The sequence below is a fragment of the Sinocyclocheilus rhinocerous genome, unplaced genomic scaffold, assembly GCF_001515625.1.
Source record: "Sinocyclocheilus rhinocerous isolate Xijiao unplaced genomic scaffold, SAMN03320098_v1.1 scaffold1697, whole genome shotgun sequence".
Lineage (NCBI taxonomy): Eukaryota > Metazoa > Chordata > Actinopteri > Cypriniformes > Cyprinidae > Sinocyclocheilus > Sinocyclocheilus rhinocerous.
Window position 1 is genome coordinate 396,504 of NW_015629509.1, and position 19,736 is coordinate 416,239.

At 36.1% G+C, this 19,736-nt stretch overlaps 1 protein-coding gene across 2 annotated transcripts in view; it reads right to left on the reverse strand.

Moving 5' to 3' along the window:
* Nucleotides 1-9,840, reverse strand: part of snx7 (sorting nexin 7) — a 21,194-nt gene extending 11,354 nt beyond the window's left edge. The window contains exons 1-8 of one of the 2 annotated variants that reach the window (XM_016550970.1): nt 9,545-9,840; nt 6,160-6,342; nt 5,968-6,078; nt 5,537-5,701; nt 4,042-4,240; nt 3,700-3,899; nt 2,267-2,353; nt 596-688 (exon numbers count right to left, since the gene is read on the reverse strand). In XM_016550970.1, coding sequence (XP_016406456.1) covers nt 596-688; nt 2,267-2,353; nt 3,700-3,899; nt 4,042-4,240; nt 5,537-5,701; nt 5,968-6,078; nt 6,160-6,342; nt 9,545-9,670 — 1,164 coding nt within the window. In that variant the 5' untranslated portion in view covers nt 9,671-9,840. The remainder of the gene's footprint in view (nt 1-595; nt 689-2,266; nt 2,354-3,699; nt 3,900-4,041; nt 4,241-5,536; nt 5,702-5,967; nt 6,079-6,159; nt 6,343-9,544) is intronic. The other variant, XM_016550972.1, reaches the window with a different exon arrangement.
* Nucleotides 9,841-19,736: the final 9,896 nt, after the last annotated feature.

Consider the following 19,736-nt stretch of genomic DNA (forward strand, 5'->3'; position numbering starts at 1 on the left):
ACATATATACATATATATATATATATATATATATATAAAATAAAAAAACTATAATCATCCCTCAACAGAAAACCCATAAAATAAAAATGATAACTGAGGGTTTGCTCAGCCTGATGGGTATGTTGCAACTTGCCCTCATCTCCAAGAAAGTAATAACACACCTCTCCTCAACAAGCCACATGATTTAAGGTTTTATTCATGTCTGTAGCACAAAGTGGAGGGACAAATCTGAAAAAGATCACATGCACCACACCTTGATTCCATAAGAAAAAGCCTACTATACTAACATGCTCAGTGGAGTGAGATATTAGACGGTTATCCACTCAAAATAGCCACAGCATGTTAGACAGCGTTTTAGGAAGCGTAGATGTTGGCACCACACCACAGCATTCAAACGTAAAGCATTCAAACGTAAAGCCACATGCTGGCCTAAACTAAGCAAAAATGTGTGAAACAAAGACAAGGTGACAACACGCCCTCATATCAAGGTGTGGTCACCTCAGAAAAGTCATGTACCATGTCTAATGAACCCTTGAGTAGATAAAGCCAGAAGAAGCTAGTCAGACCAAGCCCAAGCGCTAAGGGGGAATGTTACCTCCTTAATCTCGCCCTTAATTTTCTGCTGTTTGACCTCCTCAGGGAATCGTCCCACCAAGCTGGCCCATGCTAAACTCAGCACCTTAGATTCCTTCAATGGACACATGAGCAGTTAACACATAAATATGAACATGTCTGGACTGGAAGTCACAAAGCCCGTTTACTGTGGGAATAACATAGTACACTATGAAATTTCAGAAATGCTATATTGGGTTTATATTGGGATATTGGTTAAATCCCTGCAAGCCATCAACTACTAGTTTTTGTAACATTACATAGCACAAGTAGCTTTACACTCCAGCAAACAGAAGCAATGATCAAGCGCCCTCACCTAGCATGACATTTTAGTGAATCGCTTCTTTAGTGTAAATGAACAGGTTCAAAAAACTATTCACAAGGTATTTTTATTGGTGCTTTAGGTCTTTTGTGGCAGAATGTTAAATGCTGCTATTTAGTTTACACTTCATATTTTAATGAAATAATAAATATCTGACAGTTATACATTTAAAATACTTATATTTTAAAGTACTTAAAATAGTGTAAAAATGTAAACATTAATAATAATGATAATAAAAGTGAAAGTTAATTTAAAATGTACTCTTCAGGTTTACACATTTAAAATCACTAATGATGAGCAGAAAAAAATAGTGAAATATTTAATTAAAAAAAAAAATCTAATATTTATATAGTAAATATTTTCCACATAATATTTTATACACAATTTCACACTTCTTTTCCCCCACAAAATAAAAGGTCTTTATACATTTAAATATATAGCTGTATTTTAGGAAGCCCTTGCAACTTGATTTGGAGGTTTGTGTATCAAAAAACTGAAAACCCTTGGTGTAGCTAACTTTTTTCCCCCCCTTTTTTAAAAAGTGTGGTCTGACTGCCATTTAACTAGTTTAAAAGTAACTTGCACCTTGACCAAAGTACAATTTTAAAGTAAGTTCCCCGCTATTACATATTGTTTAGTAGTTATTTTATGCAAATTTTACACAATGATACAAGGCAAAAAGTGGACACAAGCGTTTTTGCTAAGGACCATATTCAAATTCATTATATGGCTTATCGTGTCTTCTACACACTGGGAGTGAGTGAATCTGGAGCATACAATTCTTTGGTTTAAAAAAAAAAAAAAAAGGAAAGAAAAGAAAAATCAGGCCATTGGGGATACCTTCTCATTTTGGAAATGGCCTTTTGTAGTAAGCAGCGTAAGTCAGCAGGGACCGCGCTCAATCAAAGCACATAATTAAATTGACAAGAGAGCCGAGATGCTGCTAAGCTTCTCTGGACACCATTGGTACTTTGTCCATTAATGCCCTTTCAGAGTGTTCAAGCGTCCTGCCCCTGATATTTGATGGAATTGACAAAAATAAACTCAAACAGCCAAAGAGACTTAAATATGGCAATATTAGCTTGGGCAATATGAGTAATATTTGAAAGCGTCCCACTTCAAGAGCGGTCTGGCTTTAAGGGACATCTACAGCGATCTGGAGATAGTCGTATAATCTCTCCAAATTCCTTTTACAGCTTAAAACGCAGCGCTGTCTAATGAAAGCCAGGAAGACAGCTAGAGCTCGGTTTTATTAAAAATAATCTCCATGAATTTTCAAAGGAGCACTGGATGGATTACGTGGAGAACTGAAAGAGTCAATAATAGACCAACCGTGTCTCTGTCGGCCTTCTTCGTGGCAAGAGCTTCAGTCTTGGCTTCGAAATCCGCCTGGATGTTGTCTCGCCTCCTTAGTACTGCCTGAAAACCCATGATCGATACTCATGAAGTATGAAAATTGTGATCAATATATTTTAATGAAATTTAAGGCTGGATGAACTATGTAATAAGCCTCGGAAAAACATAACGCTGGCTGTGTTGATCTTAGCTTTGCATCAAGGTTTATATCAGACGGGATGACATGCAGCAAACATGATTTTTATACTAGCAGGTAATTTGCCTTGAACAAAATAGAACAGAACATTTTATTTAACCAAAACAAATTAATAACATTCTACACGTAAAGGGATAGTTCACTTAAAAACGAAAATTATGACGCCATTTACTCACCCTCACGTGTTCTGAACCATATGCGTTTTTATTTTCTATTCATTTATTTATTTTTTAAAGTAAAATACGATTTTTGAAAAATGTTCAAATAAATTCCTTCAGTTATTGTTCAAAAGTTTGGGGTTGGTATGATTTTTTTAATTTTGATTATTTTTTTTAATTAAGTCTCTTATACTCACCAAGGCTGCATTTATTTGATTAAAAAATGACAGTAAAATTTTGTGAAAAATTATTACAATTTAAAATAACATTCTATTTGAATATATTTTAAAACAATTTATTCCTGTGATGCAAAGCTGAATTTTCAGCATCATTACTTCAGTCTTCAGTATTACATGATCCTTCAGAAGTCATTTTAATATGCTGAACTGCTGCACAAGAAACATTTCTTATTATTATCAACATTGAAAACAGTTGTGCTGCTTAATATTTTTTGTTAAAACTGTGATATTTTTTTAATGATTCTTTGACGAACAGAAAGTTTAAAATAACTGCATGTATTTGAAATAAAAATCTTTTGTAACATTATAAATGTCTCTACCATCACTCCTGATCAATTTAATGCATCATTGCTGAATAACGGTATTAATTTCTTTGGATTTTTTTTTTGTGTCTTCAGTCTTCAGTATTACATGATCCTTCAGAAGTCATTTTAATATGCTGAACTGCTGCACAAGAAACATTTCTTATTATTATCAACATTGAAAACAGTTGTGCTGCTTAATATTTTTTGTTAAAACTGTGATATTTTTTTAATGATTCTTTGACGAACAGAAAGTTTAAAATAACTGCATGTATTTGAAATAAAAATCTTTTGTAACATTATAAATGTCTCTACCATCACTCCTGATCAATTTAATGCATCATTGCTGAATAACGGTATTAATTTCTTTGGATTTTTTTTTTGTGTTCTGCAAATGACAGAAAGTTATACAGGTTTGGAATGCTATAAATGTGAACAAATGATGACTGAATTAGAATTTTAGGGTGAACTATCCTTTTAAGAAAGACAAAACAGAAGCATCTTGTCACTCTACCTTGAGTGTGTCTGCGCAGAGGACGTACTCATGGAGGACTGGAATCAGGTGATCACTGAGATTCTTGACCTGCTCCTCTGTCTCCTTGCAGCATCTGTCCACACAGCCTGCCACGTTCTTCAGGGGCTCGGCCAGCTCCTCCTCTGATTGTGACCACAGCGCGTATGTCGGCCCACACTCCTTCAGCTCCTCCAGGTACTCTGTGACAACAACAGCAGCTGGTTTATGCAGCTTATCCATAACCATAGCAGCTATAGTCCATGCAAACACATTTCCTTTAAGTGTCAACCAATTAGAGATGAGAATTCACTGAAAAGTGTGTGAATGAGACACAAATCCAACCCTTCTGCTCTCTGACGATCCTTTGAGTGACTTTATCAAGCGAGCTGATCTTCTGACTGAAGGCCTCCACGTACTCCTGCATTTCTGTGAACTCCTGAGGCCGGTTTCTGACCCCTCTGACCGCAGCAGCGACGGCTTTGACCGTATCCCCCATCCGGCTCAGAAACCCTGGACCTTGTTTCTTATGAGAGGTCAACTCCTGCAGAGGATCATAGGAATGGTGGCATGATGTTACTGAAAAGAGACTACAGCAAAATAATTCTCATCTCTACGTTTTAGTCAGCAAAAGCCTCTAATGGCTGAAAATGTGTGCATATTTTCATGGGCGGCCAGTAATGGCAACACCAGTGCAAATAGCTGATAAAACTGTAAGCGTGTATCATAGCAGCCTACGAAGCGTCAAATATCCATAACAGCAAAACTTCCTTTATTATGACTGAAGGGAAGTGAGGAGCTCTTTATAAAGTACTTATCTTAGAGGTCACTCAGCCGGGGCTAAACACAGAAACTGTCACATTATCTGCACGCATTTAACATAATCCTCTTATAAAGCAAAACTGAGATCACATATAGTGAACACACAGAAGGTCAGTGATTATCACTGGGACTGTGTGTGTTTGTGTGTGTGTACAGGCAGGTTTTAATGTCCTTATTAGGAAGAAAACAATGTCTCTGACAGACAAGCAAAACCTTCCAATGGAACATGAACACGAGAAAAAAAAAGGTAATTATAATATAGCACTGCTACATAGTTGCTAAGATGTTCTGGGTGGTTGCTGGGTGATCACTTTCCAGTCCAGGTCAAAAATGCCCTGAGTTTGTATGATATTTTGGTTTCTAGATATGGTTTGGGATGAGTTATGCACCAGAGTTATACTTAAATACTTAAATTTTAATACTTAAAGTTTCATACCTCTACTGTACCTTTAAGTATTACAACTACATTAACTAGATTATACATTAACTACATTAACTAGATATAATAAAAGTAATGATAATTTAAAAAATACATTTGATAAATGTATTAATAAATAGCAGATAACTAAAAAAATGAATGAATGAGAATGAATGAATTAAAATAAATATAGATAAATGAATCAAATAATAAATTACATTTATAAATAAATGAATTCTATGAAAGGTAAAATAATACAAATGTATACATACATTTTTATAAAATTTATAAAAATAAACTATAAAATGTATAAAAATAGATAAATAAATAAAAATAAATCGATAATTAAAAATGAATGAATAAATAAATAAATATGAAAATAAATGCTTAATGTATAAATCAATTGTATAAAATTTATAGGACAGATTTAAAGATAACTAAATAAAAATTAATAAATTAGTCAATAAAATGTATAAATAAACTGCATTAAATGTATAAAAATAGATAACCGAATGAATGAATGAATGAAATGTATATAATGTATACAAATATATAAATAGATAACTTAATCAAATTCCTAAATCAATCAATCAATCTTACCCCAGATGCTGCAGTGAGAAAGATCTTAAAATCCTCACTGCTGGAGAAAATGGGATGTTCTGCTATTTTGTTCAAAAACCTGTGCAGCGCCCTCCTCCTCGTCTCGATGAAATCTTCATTAAACCTCTCCACCATTCCTTTCACCACAAACTTCTCAGGCAGTGGCTGATGGGACGCAACCAAATCAATGTTTTATGAGAGTTTTAGCACACCACAAACAAAGACATTTTTAAATGGACCAGACCTTTAATTATTTTGACAGGGGAGTGAAATGATGTCAAATTATGGCATCAGTTTGAAATTTAAAACAACTTCACAAGCATATTTCCATGGAAAAATGAATATTTCGACTCTCCTTATCCCATAAACTTCCATAATGTGTTCATTCTCCAGAATGTTTGACAAGCAGGAGACTCACACACTTCACCTACATGAGCAATAAGCGTGGGATGAGCTTCTTCCAGACGTCCCTTTAACCACAGGAAGTCCTGGTATCGTCTTCGCACCTCAAACTCACTCGAGTCAAACTCACTCCGTGTGGTCTGACGTGAGGGAGAATGATGGAAAAGATGAGAGAATTATTCACAGAACCTGACTTAGTGAGTTTGTGCTCAGATCAGTACCTTGGTCATAACCCGGTAGGTTATGTATGTCTCAATAGCTGTTACATGACTCTCTGGGTTATCGACTGTGACAAAAATATCTTTAGTGTCAGCATCTTCCTCAAACTTGTACTGGTTGATCATTGAAGCAGGGGAGGTCTGCATGGAGGCGTTGAAAGAGCTGCCGTCTGTTAGAGTCGTATCCTACACAAAAAAAAAAAAAAAAAAAACGTGCATCAGGACACGTGAGGGACCAGCAACACTAAACAGCACGAGCGTTTAGACTTCAAGCAAACAACACGTGCACTATGTGTTTTCAACCAACTGGAAGTGGATTGGCTTGCAACTAAATTTGATCTATTACTGTAGTACAAAGCTCATAAAAATAATAATACCCTGGTATTCTTTAAAATATCTTGGAGAATCACAAATATATAAATAAATAAAAGAGCAACAAAAATATATATAAACTCCGTTTGTGGTCGTAAGATTTTTAAAATAAGTGCTTTATGCTCACCACCTCTGCATTTATTTAATAAAAATACAGTAAAACTGTAATATTGTGAAATATTCTAATTTAAAATAACTGTCTTATATTTTAATGTAATTTATTCTTGTGATGCAAAGTTGAATTTTCAGCATCATTACTCCAGTCTTCAGTGTCACATGATCTTTCAGAAATCATTCTAATATGCTGATTTGCCGCTCAAGAAACATTATGTTGAGAACAGTTGTGCTACTTATTATTTTTGTGAAAACCATGTCCATTTTTCAAATGTCAACAACATTTTTTTTGAAAGTGAGAAGTGCTGTAAACATGATTTGATCCAAAAATGTCTGCTTCTTGAGCTTAAAACCAAAGAAATTATGTTCCTTCAAGGCTCTTTTGATAATATGTGTACCTATATAAGTACCTATCTTAAACTTCATAATATATTTACTGAACCTAAAAAAAAAAATCAATAAACGATTCTGCTATTGTTACTAAGCCACATAACCACAGCGTCATGCCATAACAGTGTATCATTATAACTGGACGTAATATTGCCATGAACTTGATTTGTGAGCTGTGTTTGTGTTTTGATCACAGTGAGAGGCAAACATCTGATTTTTACGGTGGCCGTGAAGTGCAAAGCAAATCACAATTCTGAAAACAAAATAACAAATTACAAAAGCAAATGCAAGTCTAAAAAACAAAATAACAATTCAGAAAGCACAACAACAATTCAGAAAACATTATAACAAGTCAGAAAACACACTGACCAATTCGAAAACAAAATAACAAGTCAGAAAACACAACGACAAATCCGAAAACAAATTAACAAGTCAAAAAACACAACGACAAATCAGACAAACCGGAAGAGGTAGGTATAGTTTGAGACAGCGCCATTGGTTTGGGATTACTCACCGCTGACTGGACGAGACATCTGTCAATCAACGTATACAGGGAAGAACCAGCCGAAGAACAGCAGAGTCGTGGTAGAAAGTTCGGAGATGGTATTAAAGTAGCTCAGTTTAAATGTATTGTATGAATTGCCCTTACTCTGGAATAAAAAATACGGGGTGTCTATTTACATTTAGTTAAAAGTGGCTGTAAATCATCAGCTCCAGTGACGCAGATGGATAAGCGCGTGTCATTGGCTTTTTGATGCAATCGACCCGGGTTCGATCCCGTCTTTTGCCGAACTTTTTTTTCCTCCCTTTTCAAATCTCGTATTAGCAATGGATTCTATTTACACTAAGTGAAAATAGCAGTATTTTTAGCAATATGCTATTTACACTAAATGCAAATACCTATTTCCTACTGTTTTGCTATCTTTTCCTGGTCCAAACACTGATGCATGCAAATCCCTTTCGTTTAGCCGCAGCTGCTGGGAAAGAAGCCTGAGCGTCTGTTTCCTGTCATAACAAACTGGCCTGTAGTCAGCACAAACTGCGCTGCTGCTTTACCCAACAAACACTGCACTTCCATTCATAACCATTCACTGCTGATACTGACAACAACACCAACAGTTAGAGAGAAGTATAAACACTCCAACTACAAATGAACGTTCGTCAAGAATAACTTTGATGTCAGACTGACAAAGCTTAATCTGAATGTTTAAAAGAGTTTAGAGCTCGCATCTGAGTGGTTGCTAGGGCATTCTAACTACTGAGAACTGTTAGGGGGTTCTGACCGGTTGTTATGGTGTTCTAACTGTTGCTGGGAAATGGGAATTGTTAGGGTGTTCTAACTGTTGCTAGGCATTGCTAGGATGTTCTGCCTAGTTGTTAGGGTGTTTTAACTGTTGTTAGACATTGCTAGGGTGCTCTAACTGCTTGCTGAGAACTTTTAAGGTGTTCTGCTTAATTGTTATGGTGTTCTAACTGTTGCTAGGCATTGCTAGGGTGTTCTAACAGTTTATAGGCACTGCTAAGGTGTTCTAACTTTTGTTAGACCTTGCTAGGATGTTCTGCCTAGATGCTAGCTAGGGTGTTCTAACTGCTTGCTGAGACTTTTAGGGTGTTCTGCTTAGTTGCTAGGGTGTTCCAACTGCTTGCTGAGAACTGTTAGGGTGTTTTGCCTAGTTGCTAGGGTGTTCTCTAACTGCTTGCTGAAAATTGTTAGGGTGTTCTGTTTAGTTGCTAGGGTATTTTAACTCTTGTTAGGCATTGCTAGGGTGTTAACACTTGTTGGGTGTTGCTATGGTGTTTGCTAGGAATTGTAAGGGTGTTCTGCCTAGTTTCTAGGGTGTTCGAACTGTTGCTAGGTGTTATTATGGTGTTCTAACTGTTGTTATGGTGTTCTTATAGCTTGCTGGGAATTGTTAGGGTATTCTGGCTGGCTGCTAGGTGTTAGGGTGTTTTAACTGTTACTAGATGTTGCTACTGTGGTCTAACTGTTGCCAGACATCGCTAGGGTGTTGTAACTGCGAATTGTAAGGGAGTTCTGCCTAGTTGACGGACTGCTAGTGCTCTACAGACCATCGACAGCCAGGCGGACTGACTGGCAGACAGACAACCAGATAGACAGTCAGACAGATAAATAACATGTTCGCGACAGTGAGACAGACAGATAAACTCAAATAACAGAGGTGTTCGCACAGGCTGCATCTATAGGCTACTGAGCTGATCCATGAGATTCTGACTATTTAAAACTAATCATCTTGCATCAAATGACGAAGTCTACAGAAAGTACAACAGTAAAAACTCAGAAGTGAAAAAAATGCATAGCATGGCAGCGCCTGATCGCTGACCTTTGGAGCTTCAGATCACAGCAAAACACCAAGATTTCAGTGAAAAGTTGAGATTTCTACGCCATTGATTATGTAGAATCAAAAGATATCAACACTGATGTGTCTGTTTCACACAACCGATCGAACAGCCTGCGGTGGGTATCAGTTGAAACCAGTTGATTATAAATTACCTTACTGAAAACTTCCAAGTCATCGTCTTCGTCTAAATCTAATATTTGCCCGCTGATGTCTGTCGGAATCGCAGCTGAAGAATTGCCCGATGACACGGTGTTGTCGACAACAGATCCACTCATCATTGCTCAAATCGCTACTTTGTTACAAGTTTTCTGGACTACATCGGTTTTTCCGCACAACTCTCAAAAGCTCAGACGAGGGCGGATCAGGCTCAACTGCGCAGAATCGGAAACCGCGAGCCTAGGAAAGGGCCGAGAGTTGAGCTCTGCGGGACGCCCACGTGAAGGAGCGTGTTTACGGTATTTGGCTTGATGTTATGGTTGGTTTTTGGCCAACAGATCTTGCCTTTAAAGGTTATTCAGTTTTGAACTGTGAAATAATAGTGATTAACATCAAATTAGTGTTTTAAAAGTTTAAAAGGCTTATACGTGTGTGTGTGTTGCATAATTCTTAATGCACTTTGGGTATGAAACTCTGTGATTATGGGTTTTGGAGTCAAGTTTGTAACCTAAGATTACTAATACGTGTGTAAACTAACATTTACATGGATTTTAGATGTGGCCATGTTGCTATTTAACAGTAAATACCTAGTTTCATTTAATGTACTATTTGTATAGGCCACTACAAAATATACAGTATATTCTATAAAGACTGCAGTAATAACAAAAATATATATTTAAATAGTAAAGAGTATATAATCATGTTTAATATTTCATAATAAATACGTTATACATTGTTAATCACTGTAGTCTATATATTCAAGTACTGTGTAAATGCCTTGAAATATCAAGTTAAATTAAATTCCCCTTCATTGATATCAGTATTTAATGCATCACCATCAGCTGTATTTCAGTTTGGGGTTTGTAGAACTAGCACTGAATTCCTGCTATGTCCTTTTCCAACCAGCAGATGCTACTGTTGCTCAATTTAAATGCCTTTGCAATGTGGCACATCTCATAATTAAGACTTCATATGACAGTGGCAATTACAATTCTATATAGCTGTGCAAACACTTAACTATTTTGCTGTGTGAGACTGTATTATGGGACAAAATCGGGCATATCTAATAAGAGACTTATTAGGAAACATCTAATTGGGGACATGCCAGTCAGACTATATTAAATTTAAGTATTTATCATGAGACCGCTCTAGTCATTAATATAAAATATTTGGCCACAGAATTCCCCATTAGTTGTCAGTTATTTAATTTATTTAATCAAATAAAGACCATCCCCTTGCATATAATGAATGTAGGACTTGATCATATTTCTTTGAATTTGGACTTCAACCATTATATTATTATAAATTATAATGCTTTACATTCTTTAATTGAGTGAAAATCATGCTAGATATCGCTTTTTATATATTATATTACATTATTTTGGTATGAAACTAAATCAAGAGTTATTCTATAGCATGCATCAGGATATAATAATACTGTTTCAAAGCTGAATCCCTTCTGCATAAGAACTCTCTGAAATCTTGCATAGATTGCATTATAAAGCATATAAAGTATAAGAATATCTGTAGAAAGGGCAGGCCTTACGCATGCCTGAACCAGGCAGCTGTAGCTCTAAGCACAGAAAAGGTCAGCCCCACCCCGATCACATTAGTGTACTGCCATTTTATATCATTTGCTTTCATAACTGATTTAAAGCTGAATCTATAGGACCCTTTTTTCTCATTTTGATGTGTGCCGATCAAAGACTTTCATAACCGTGTCACAATATCACACCGTATGATGTATGAGTTGCTGTGGAACAATCTTTATTTAGCCGTTGCAGTGAGAATATTCAATGCACGCTATTAATTAAAACAGTTTTTAATTGGAAAGTCATTTGTAAGGCAGAATATAGGGAATGTGTTATGTAATATGCTACTGATATAACCTCATTAGATCAAATTCAGTGCAGACCACACCCATTCTGACTTGCTAGTCATGGCTAAATCACACAGAGCTTTTTACTTCACAGAACGCACCATATATATAGTGTTTTGTGCGACTGTGTGAATGAACGACATCCTGCACAAATTTGTGGCACGGTCCCAAATCCTTCCTTTACCGACCTCCATCGACGGCAGATAATAATTACATCAGCATTACCCCACAACAATGGCGTACATAGATCAGCCCCTTTCAAATTACATTTCCTTCCTGTTGGGCCCATTACCGATGTCGACCAGACCATGTTTTTTTTTTCTTTAAAAATCCACTATTGCCGTTGTTTCTGAGTGCATTTGCCGCAGAGAATTTCGACAGTTCTGTTAAAACCCCACTGGATGTCCCTTAGATGTAGAATAGGCTTGATTTGGGAGAACCGCTTGCTAATCTGCAGCGTGCCATAATAAACTGTGTTTTGGCAGGAGGAAAAGCCTTCACATAAAGCACACAAAACATCACATAGAGAAGACTTGAGCCACCTGGAGCGAATGCAGAAGAAGACAATTAAAAATCAATTTACTGTCAAAAAAGCTTTGCTTTCTAATTAAATCCGCACACAGCCGAGTCTCTCTCGATGCTGGCTGATGCACAGTTGCAAAGCACACATTTATTTATTTATTACCCCCCAGACGGGTGCAATAGTTATTATCGCTTTTACGATATTCGCTCTTTTTTTTCGAATCTCTGTTTGAGACACTAAATTCTGACGAGGACCATTATACCTTATTTCATATGGTTGTAATCAGGCCTCTAAATGCATTTTAAATGTGACTGCTGTTCAATACCTACCAGGTGTCCAATCCAACAACTGCGCCGTCATGATCGCTCTCATTAGCAACTATTACGTGTCGTAATAATGGTTATTCATTATAAGGCACTTCTTTTGTTTGTGGCCAAGCAGCTGGACACTACTTTGTCTTTTAATTCATCTATTAAAATGCCTTTAAAAGGTTCAACTTACTCTGCAGATCTGCATGATTTCAGAAAGGTTTTAATGGGTCTTTGAGGAATGCAAATAAATAGTATAGAGTTAAATGGATTTTTATTTATCCCTATCAGCTGATGTTGACATCACCGCTCCGGATTTTTGCTAGTGAAGGGTCTGGAACTGTATGCGTTCTTGCAATGACATTTTCGACTCAGAAATGCTCACAACTGAGCAAAGATGACCGCAGACATCCTGTGCCAGCCATAAAACTGCGATTGAGATGAACAGCAATGCCATTTCTCCAGGTCCACGGAAACAAAAATTGGTGGTGAAGCTCAGAAATTGCTAGTAAATTTCACCAAAAATCACAAAGAAATGGCAAGTAACACAGTGAATTGACTGAAATAGCATTTTCTTGTATGGAGTTTTATTTACAACTTTGAAAAATCACTTTCTCAGTGTATTATAGACCTCCTGGATGTGGTGTTTGACGGAAGGCCATTTCTAATTGCACTCAACAAAAAGCTCTGGAGGTTTACTGTGCTTAAGAGCATGTAATCTGCGGATGTGTTTGGAGCCTTCTGAGATTTTTAGTATTATTTTATTGACCAGAATTCTCTTTGAGTCAACAGGTGGATCCATAGCACTAAAAATGTCCATTTACACAGCACTTTTTTTGGCTCCCTGAAGCACTTCTCATTTCTGACGTTGTTAGGCTGTAACCGCACACATCCAGGACTCTGGAGCATGTGCGGAACTCCATCACAGACTTAATGACTGCCAGTGGAGCCACAGCACTGCCCTTCCCTTCTCCGAAATGTCCCACAATAACCCGCTTTTAATGGCACAATCTAATTAAAATAATAATAATAATAATCTTGAACTTTCAGTATGTAGACCTCTAACCTGTGAAATCTAATTAAGTCTCAGTCACAAACAAACAAAAAAAGGCATTACTAATCAATCAGCCAGAAAGAAGATAAATTAGAGGAGGGGCACATGAGATACAGGGCTGAGAGGGGGAGATAAGCAGAGGTGAAAACAAGCGCAAGTGCGTTCTGCACAATTCTAAATCACAGCGGCGAACACACGCCAAGAAAAAGGTGTGGCCGCTTTTCAATGCATTCATTGTTCATGTCCATTTTTAACTAATGTGAAGTCTAGTATTTTAAAGGACCCCTAATGCAAAGGGCTTCCAAACTTCTCAAAAGAGACTATTCAAACAATAAAAAAAGTTTTCTTTTAATCCTCTAAATGGTAAAAGAGCCTCATTTGAAAGTTTTTTGGTTTCGTAATTAAATTTCATTATGAGTTCATTCGTAAATTGTTGTATGTTGTTGAAGCTGTGGCCTAGTTGTTAGCTTCACTGCTCATGTGGTGATGCAAGTTCAAATATATTCCAATCATGTTCTCAATATTTAAAAATGTATTATTATTATTATTATTATTAAGCTCTGTATTATTTTATTTTTATGGAGTTTTATTATTATTATTATCTTAAGCTACTTTTAATGATACAGTTGTTAAGCTTGTGTTATTGCAAGCTAATATTTATTTATTTATTTATTCATTTATTTATTTATTTAGGACCATTTTATGGAATGTTTAATTTTATGGACCATTTAATAACAATAATAATGATGATGATGGTAATAATAATAATAATTATTATTATTATTATTGTTATTATTAAATACATCATGCATGCATACATTCATAGTACAAGCTTTAAATCATCATTAGCTTTGTAAATTTTTCTTGGAAGATAATTTATACATTTTTATCACTTTTAATATTAGATTTGATCAGCTTTGCATTATTTATTTGTTTCATTGTTATGGACCATTTTTAACAACAACAATAACAACAACAACAACAACAACTATTATTATTATTATCAAAATTTGTAACTAAATTAAATAATTAATAAATAGTACAAGCTCTAAAAGTTTTTAGTCTATTTAAAAAAAATTTTTTGGAAGAGAATTCATACATTTAAACATTAGCATATACTAGCTGACCTCAATGCTCATAAACATGGACTAAAAGTCACCAAACCTTAATATTTAATGGGTTCTTTGAGCAACATGTGCTTTGAAATATACAAGAATATCTTTAGACATATGCAGTGCTCATCCAGAGTGCCAGATTTCGCTTAAGTCTTGTTTTAGCATCTAACAGAAATCTGGGGTCAGGAGATACAGATAGATGGCTCTAAACAGATGGGGGATGGTCTGCATATAAATATAGCCAGACACAACATTCATCTGATTTCAATTATTAGGGTTATAGCTGCAACATCATCATCCCACTGCCAACACCTCCACATACTATCCCTCTCACTTCAGCCCAGCTCAATATGTTTCATCAATAACCACCACATTACTTCAGTGTCTCTGCCATAATGACGAACAAAATCTCTTTGAGATGCTTCATCATGTCCTCAAATGCATTGCCAGTATTAGCATTGTGGTTCCAATATAGTTATAATGATGAATGGTAAAAATGCACCCGGCCTGTTCCTCTTTGCTTCCTCTGAATGCATAATAGATCAGGAATTTATAAACACGAATTTATGCAGGGGATTTCACTTAAGACCTGTAAAGACTTTCACTTATTACCTTAAATGTTTCAAAGTTTAAAAGTGTGTAACAGTGAGAATTATGGCTTTGTTATTATGTCCTTTTGTTGCACTTGTATAAAAGTTAACGTTAAATACTTGGGAAATTACTTGTCTTTGTTCAGTCTAGCGAGGAGTCAAGGCTTTTGAACAATAATGGGATTAAAAATGTAGAGGATTTGAGGATAGAATGTCATATTGTGGCGGAATTGAGTTTTGTCAACTTTGTTTTCCCAGTTGTATGTAGTATAATATAGTAATTTTATTGTATATAAAATTACAACAATTAAAACATATGTGACAACTTGCCCTGAACTGGCATTTATAAAAAACACCCTTGTGTTAACTTTTGGTACACCTTCATTATGTATTTATATATAATTTATTGTTTAATTATGGATTACATTAAAAGTATTTTTAAAATATTATGAATATTTTAGGGTCAATAAGATTTTTAAATATATATATATATTTAAAAATCTTATTGACCCTAAAATATTCATAATATTTTAAAAATACTTTTAATGTAATCCATAATTAAACAATAAATTATATATAAATACATAATGAAGGTGTACCAAAAGTTAACACAAGGGTGTTTTTTATAAATGCCAGTTCAGGGCAAGTTGTCACATATGTTTTAATTGTTGTAATTTTATATACAATAAAATTACTATATTATACTACATACAACTGGGAAAACAAAGTTGACAAAACTCAATTCCGCCACAATATGACATTCTATCCTCAAATCCTCTACATTTTTAATCCCGTTATTGTTCAAAAGCCCTGAGTCCTGGCTACACTGAACAAAGACAAGTAATTTCCCAAGTATTTAACGTTAACTTTTATACAAGTGCAACAAAAGGACATAATAACAAAGCCATAATTCTCACCGCTACACACTTTTAAACTTTGAAACATTTAAGTTCATGAATGTGTCTTTAAAGGTCTTAAGAAACATTCCCTGCATAAATTTGTGTTTATAAGTGTGATATATTATGCATTCAGAGGAAGCAAAGAGGAACAGACTGGGTGCATTTTACCATTTATCATTATAACTATATTGGAACCACAATGCTAATACTGGCAATGCATTTGAGGACATGATGAAGCATCTCAAAGAGATTGTGATCGTCATTATGGCAGAGACACTGAAGTAATGTGGTGGTTATTGATGAAACATATTGAGCTGGGCTGGAATAGAGTGAAAGGGATAGTATGTGGAGGTGTTGGCAGTGGGATGATGATGTTGCAGCTATAACCCTAATCACTAAAATCACATGAATGCTGTGTCTGGCTATATTTATATGCAGACCATCCCCCATCTGTTTAGCGCCATCTCCTGACCCCAGATTTCTGTTAGATGCTAAAACAAGAGTTAAACGCAATCTGGCTCTCTGGATGAGCACTGGGGATATTCTTGTATATTTCAAAATACATGTTTCTCAAAGAACCCATTAAATATTAAGGTTTGGTGACTTTTAGTCCATGTTTATGAGCATTGAGGTCATCTAGTGCAGTGGTTCTCAACCCTGGTCCTGGAGGCACCCCAACACTGCACAAAGACACATTCATGAACTTAAATGTTTCAAAGTTTAAAAGTGTGTAGCGGTGAGAATTATGGCTTTGTTATTATGTCCTTTTGTTGCACTTGTATAAAAGTTAACGTTAAATACTTGGGAAATTACGTGTCTTTGTTCAGTCTAGCGAGGAGTCAAGGCTTTTGAACAATAATGGGATTAAAAATGTAGAGGATTTGAGGATAGAACGTCATATTATGGTGGAAATTGAGTATTGTTAACTTTGAACATTTGTGCTGCTTAATATTTTTGTGGAGACTGTGAAGCATTTTTTGATGCTTAAAATAGCATTTTTATTTATTTATTTACTTATTTAACCAGGAATGTCCCGTTGAGATACAGTGTCTCTTCTACCAGGGAGTCCTGGTCAAGATAGGCAGCAAAGGACAAAGTTACAAAGAAATACATATCACCATACAATGAACAAACACAAAACGCAATTTTCCAAAAACAAAACAAATCCTAATCAGTTATTAAAACATGTACACTGTTCTATAAAAACAGACTTTAAAATGTTTTTAAACAAAGCGAGAGATGGTACAAATTCCATATGTAGTGTACCTTGAATTCGTTCCATACATATGGAGCATAATTAGAAAAAGCAGATCGACCTATCTCTGTATGAAAAATCGGCATCTAATAAGTAAGAGTTTATCTGTTGATCTGGTATTATAAATATTTGTACAGTATGTCAACAAACTAGATACATACTAGATACATACTTTGGTAGCTTACCCACCAAAGCTTTTAAAATAAAAATTAACATATGATTTTTCCTCCTTAAGCAAAATGAAGTCCATTTTGTAATTTCATGTAAATTACAGTGATGTGTACGGACACTTGTACCAGTAACAAATCGTAAAGCAGCATGATAAACTACATCCAGTTTTTTTCAAAGGTGCAAGCATATAAATTATATCACCATAGTCCAATACTGATTTACTAGTAAATACTAGTCCAATACTCATTTATTTGAAATAGAAATCTTTTTTTAATAATATAAATGTCTATGCTGTCCCTTTTAATCAATTTAATGATCAATTGAATTTAAAGTATTAATTTCTTTAAAAACGTTATGGTTGCGTGTATTTATGTATTTTATGTAATATTTTATGTATTTGTATTATTTATATAATTATATTTTATTGTGTTTACCTTACAGCTCTTAAAAAATATTTTGAAGGACAGAAAAGTACCTAATTTACGACCTAATTTATCAACAAAGTCAATGCTAGAGAAAACGTACATTTGTGTAATTAGAATTTTGACTTATAGCTACTGAGATATGTGACCCTGGACCACAAAACCAGTCTTAAGTCGCTGGGGTATATTTTTAGCAATAGCCAAAAAAACATTGTATGGGTCAAAATTATCGATTTTTCTTTTATGCCAAAAATCATTAGGATATTAAGTAAAGATCATGTTCCATGAAGATATTTAGTAAATTTCTTACCGTAAATATATCAAAACTTAATTCTTGATTAGTAATATGCATTGCTAATCCACATCCTTCTGGGGGTGAGATGGGCATCTGGCTCTTCGCTCGAGCCTTGATGGGCCCCTAGAAGGCTCCAGTGTGAACTCGGAGCATTAAAATTTAAAGCGGCACATTAGGTATGAGGCCACAGCAGAGGCTTTTCAGTAAACAGAAGGAATTGGGTGGCATTAACCGCAGAAACGGAGGCTAGCCCGACGATAATGCTGCCTGCTCCCTAATGAGGCCTTTGTGGAGGGGGAAAAAGGCCAACTGTAATTTGGCTGCTTTTTCCTGTGTGTTTTTATACATGTGTCGCCATTTTCTCTCTGAGGTATTGATTTCAACTTTGGCTCCATAATTAGCATCCTTTGAAACGGCCCAAAGTTGGCATGTAGCTTCCATTATGTTAATCCGGCCCGATCGCGTGACCCCAACACGTCTGTCAGCACGTTCCCCGCAGGTCACCGTCCGCTAAAAGATGCAACCTGAATCCCAATTAAGTGCCTGGTTTCATCACGACGAGAGTTGTTTTTCGTATGAGCGCTAAATAAACAAACACCCTGGAAAGGTCCTATTTAATCAGCTTAGCCTCTGCTTTGGTGCGCCTTGACAGCCTGCATCTGGGAAGGAGTCGGGCCTGCCAGGAGTCATTTTCAAGAACCTTCAGTGACGGCCGTAATGGCTAACCATCACCTCCCATTGTTCAAATTATCATTGCAGTCACATTCAATAGCAGAAAGTTCAGCCTGTCCCATCAAAATGGCCTTTCAGCCTCAGTGGACTGTGGAAAACCCGGTACACGTCTCTGAAAATGGCACGTTATTGTCATCGCCTTGAAAATCTGGGGGTTTTGTGGAAATGAGGCTCATTTCGGATGTTTAAAATTGAGTTGTGCTACTTTTTTATTATCTTCGTTATGCCAAGCGGGCTTTTACGCCTGAATGATGCAAATTAGCAGCATGATTCCTCCTCTTTATTTCCATTTAGCAAGATATACACAAATAGCCCTGCGCTGTAATGTTCGCCAGAGTCGCACTGAGGGAACCGAAAGTGCAAATGTCCGCGTTATCTCTTACAAAAAAGTGCCACTGGCCTCCTTTCTCTGACTCGTTTTTTAAAAAAGACTGTTTTGCTTTGGTCTCACGGTAGCGCCTGAGTGGGTCGAGGAGTCGTATCCAGAAGGATATGGAGTTTTGAAGAGGCGCATCGATTCTCCGGCTTCAAAGACATCTTCTGGAGAGCCACAAAGCCATTACTGGGGCTACCTGCTTGCTCTTAATGCAAATAAGGGAACGGGATTGTTAGACCACATCATAGCAGCCTGCTCTTTCAACGCACTCTCATCAAAAAGCAATGAGAGTGGATTCAACATCATTATTGAGCATTTGTTTGTGCATGAGGGTGTCCTGTCTGAGCGAGTGTGTCTGTGTTGACGTGAGCGAGCATACGAGTGGATCAAGGCACAGAAGAGCGTGTGTGTGTGCTTATGTGCTCATATTGATGTGTGTGTTGTGGTGACTAGCTGTTTTCAGCGAACAGGAACAGGCTCCATATATCAGCTGGTACCAGAGAGTGCACTAGATCAATGGAGGAACCATTCTCTTTGAGAGTGTACCGATGATCAGAGGTCTCGCGCGA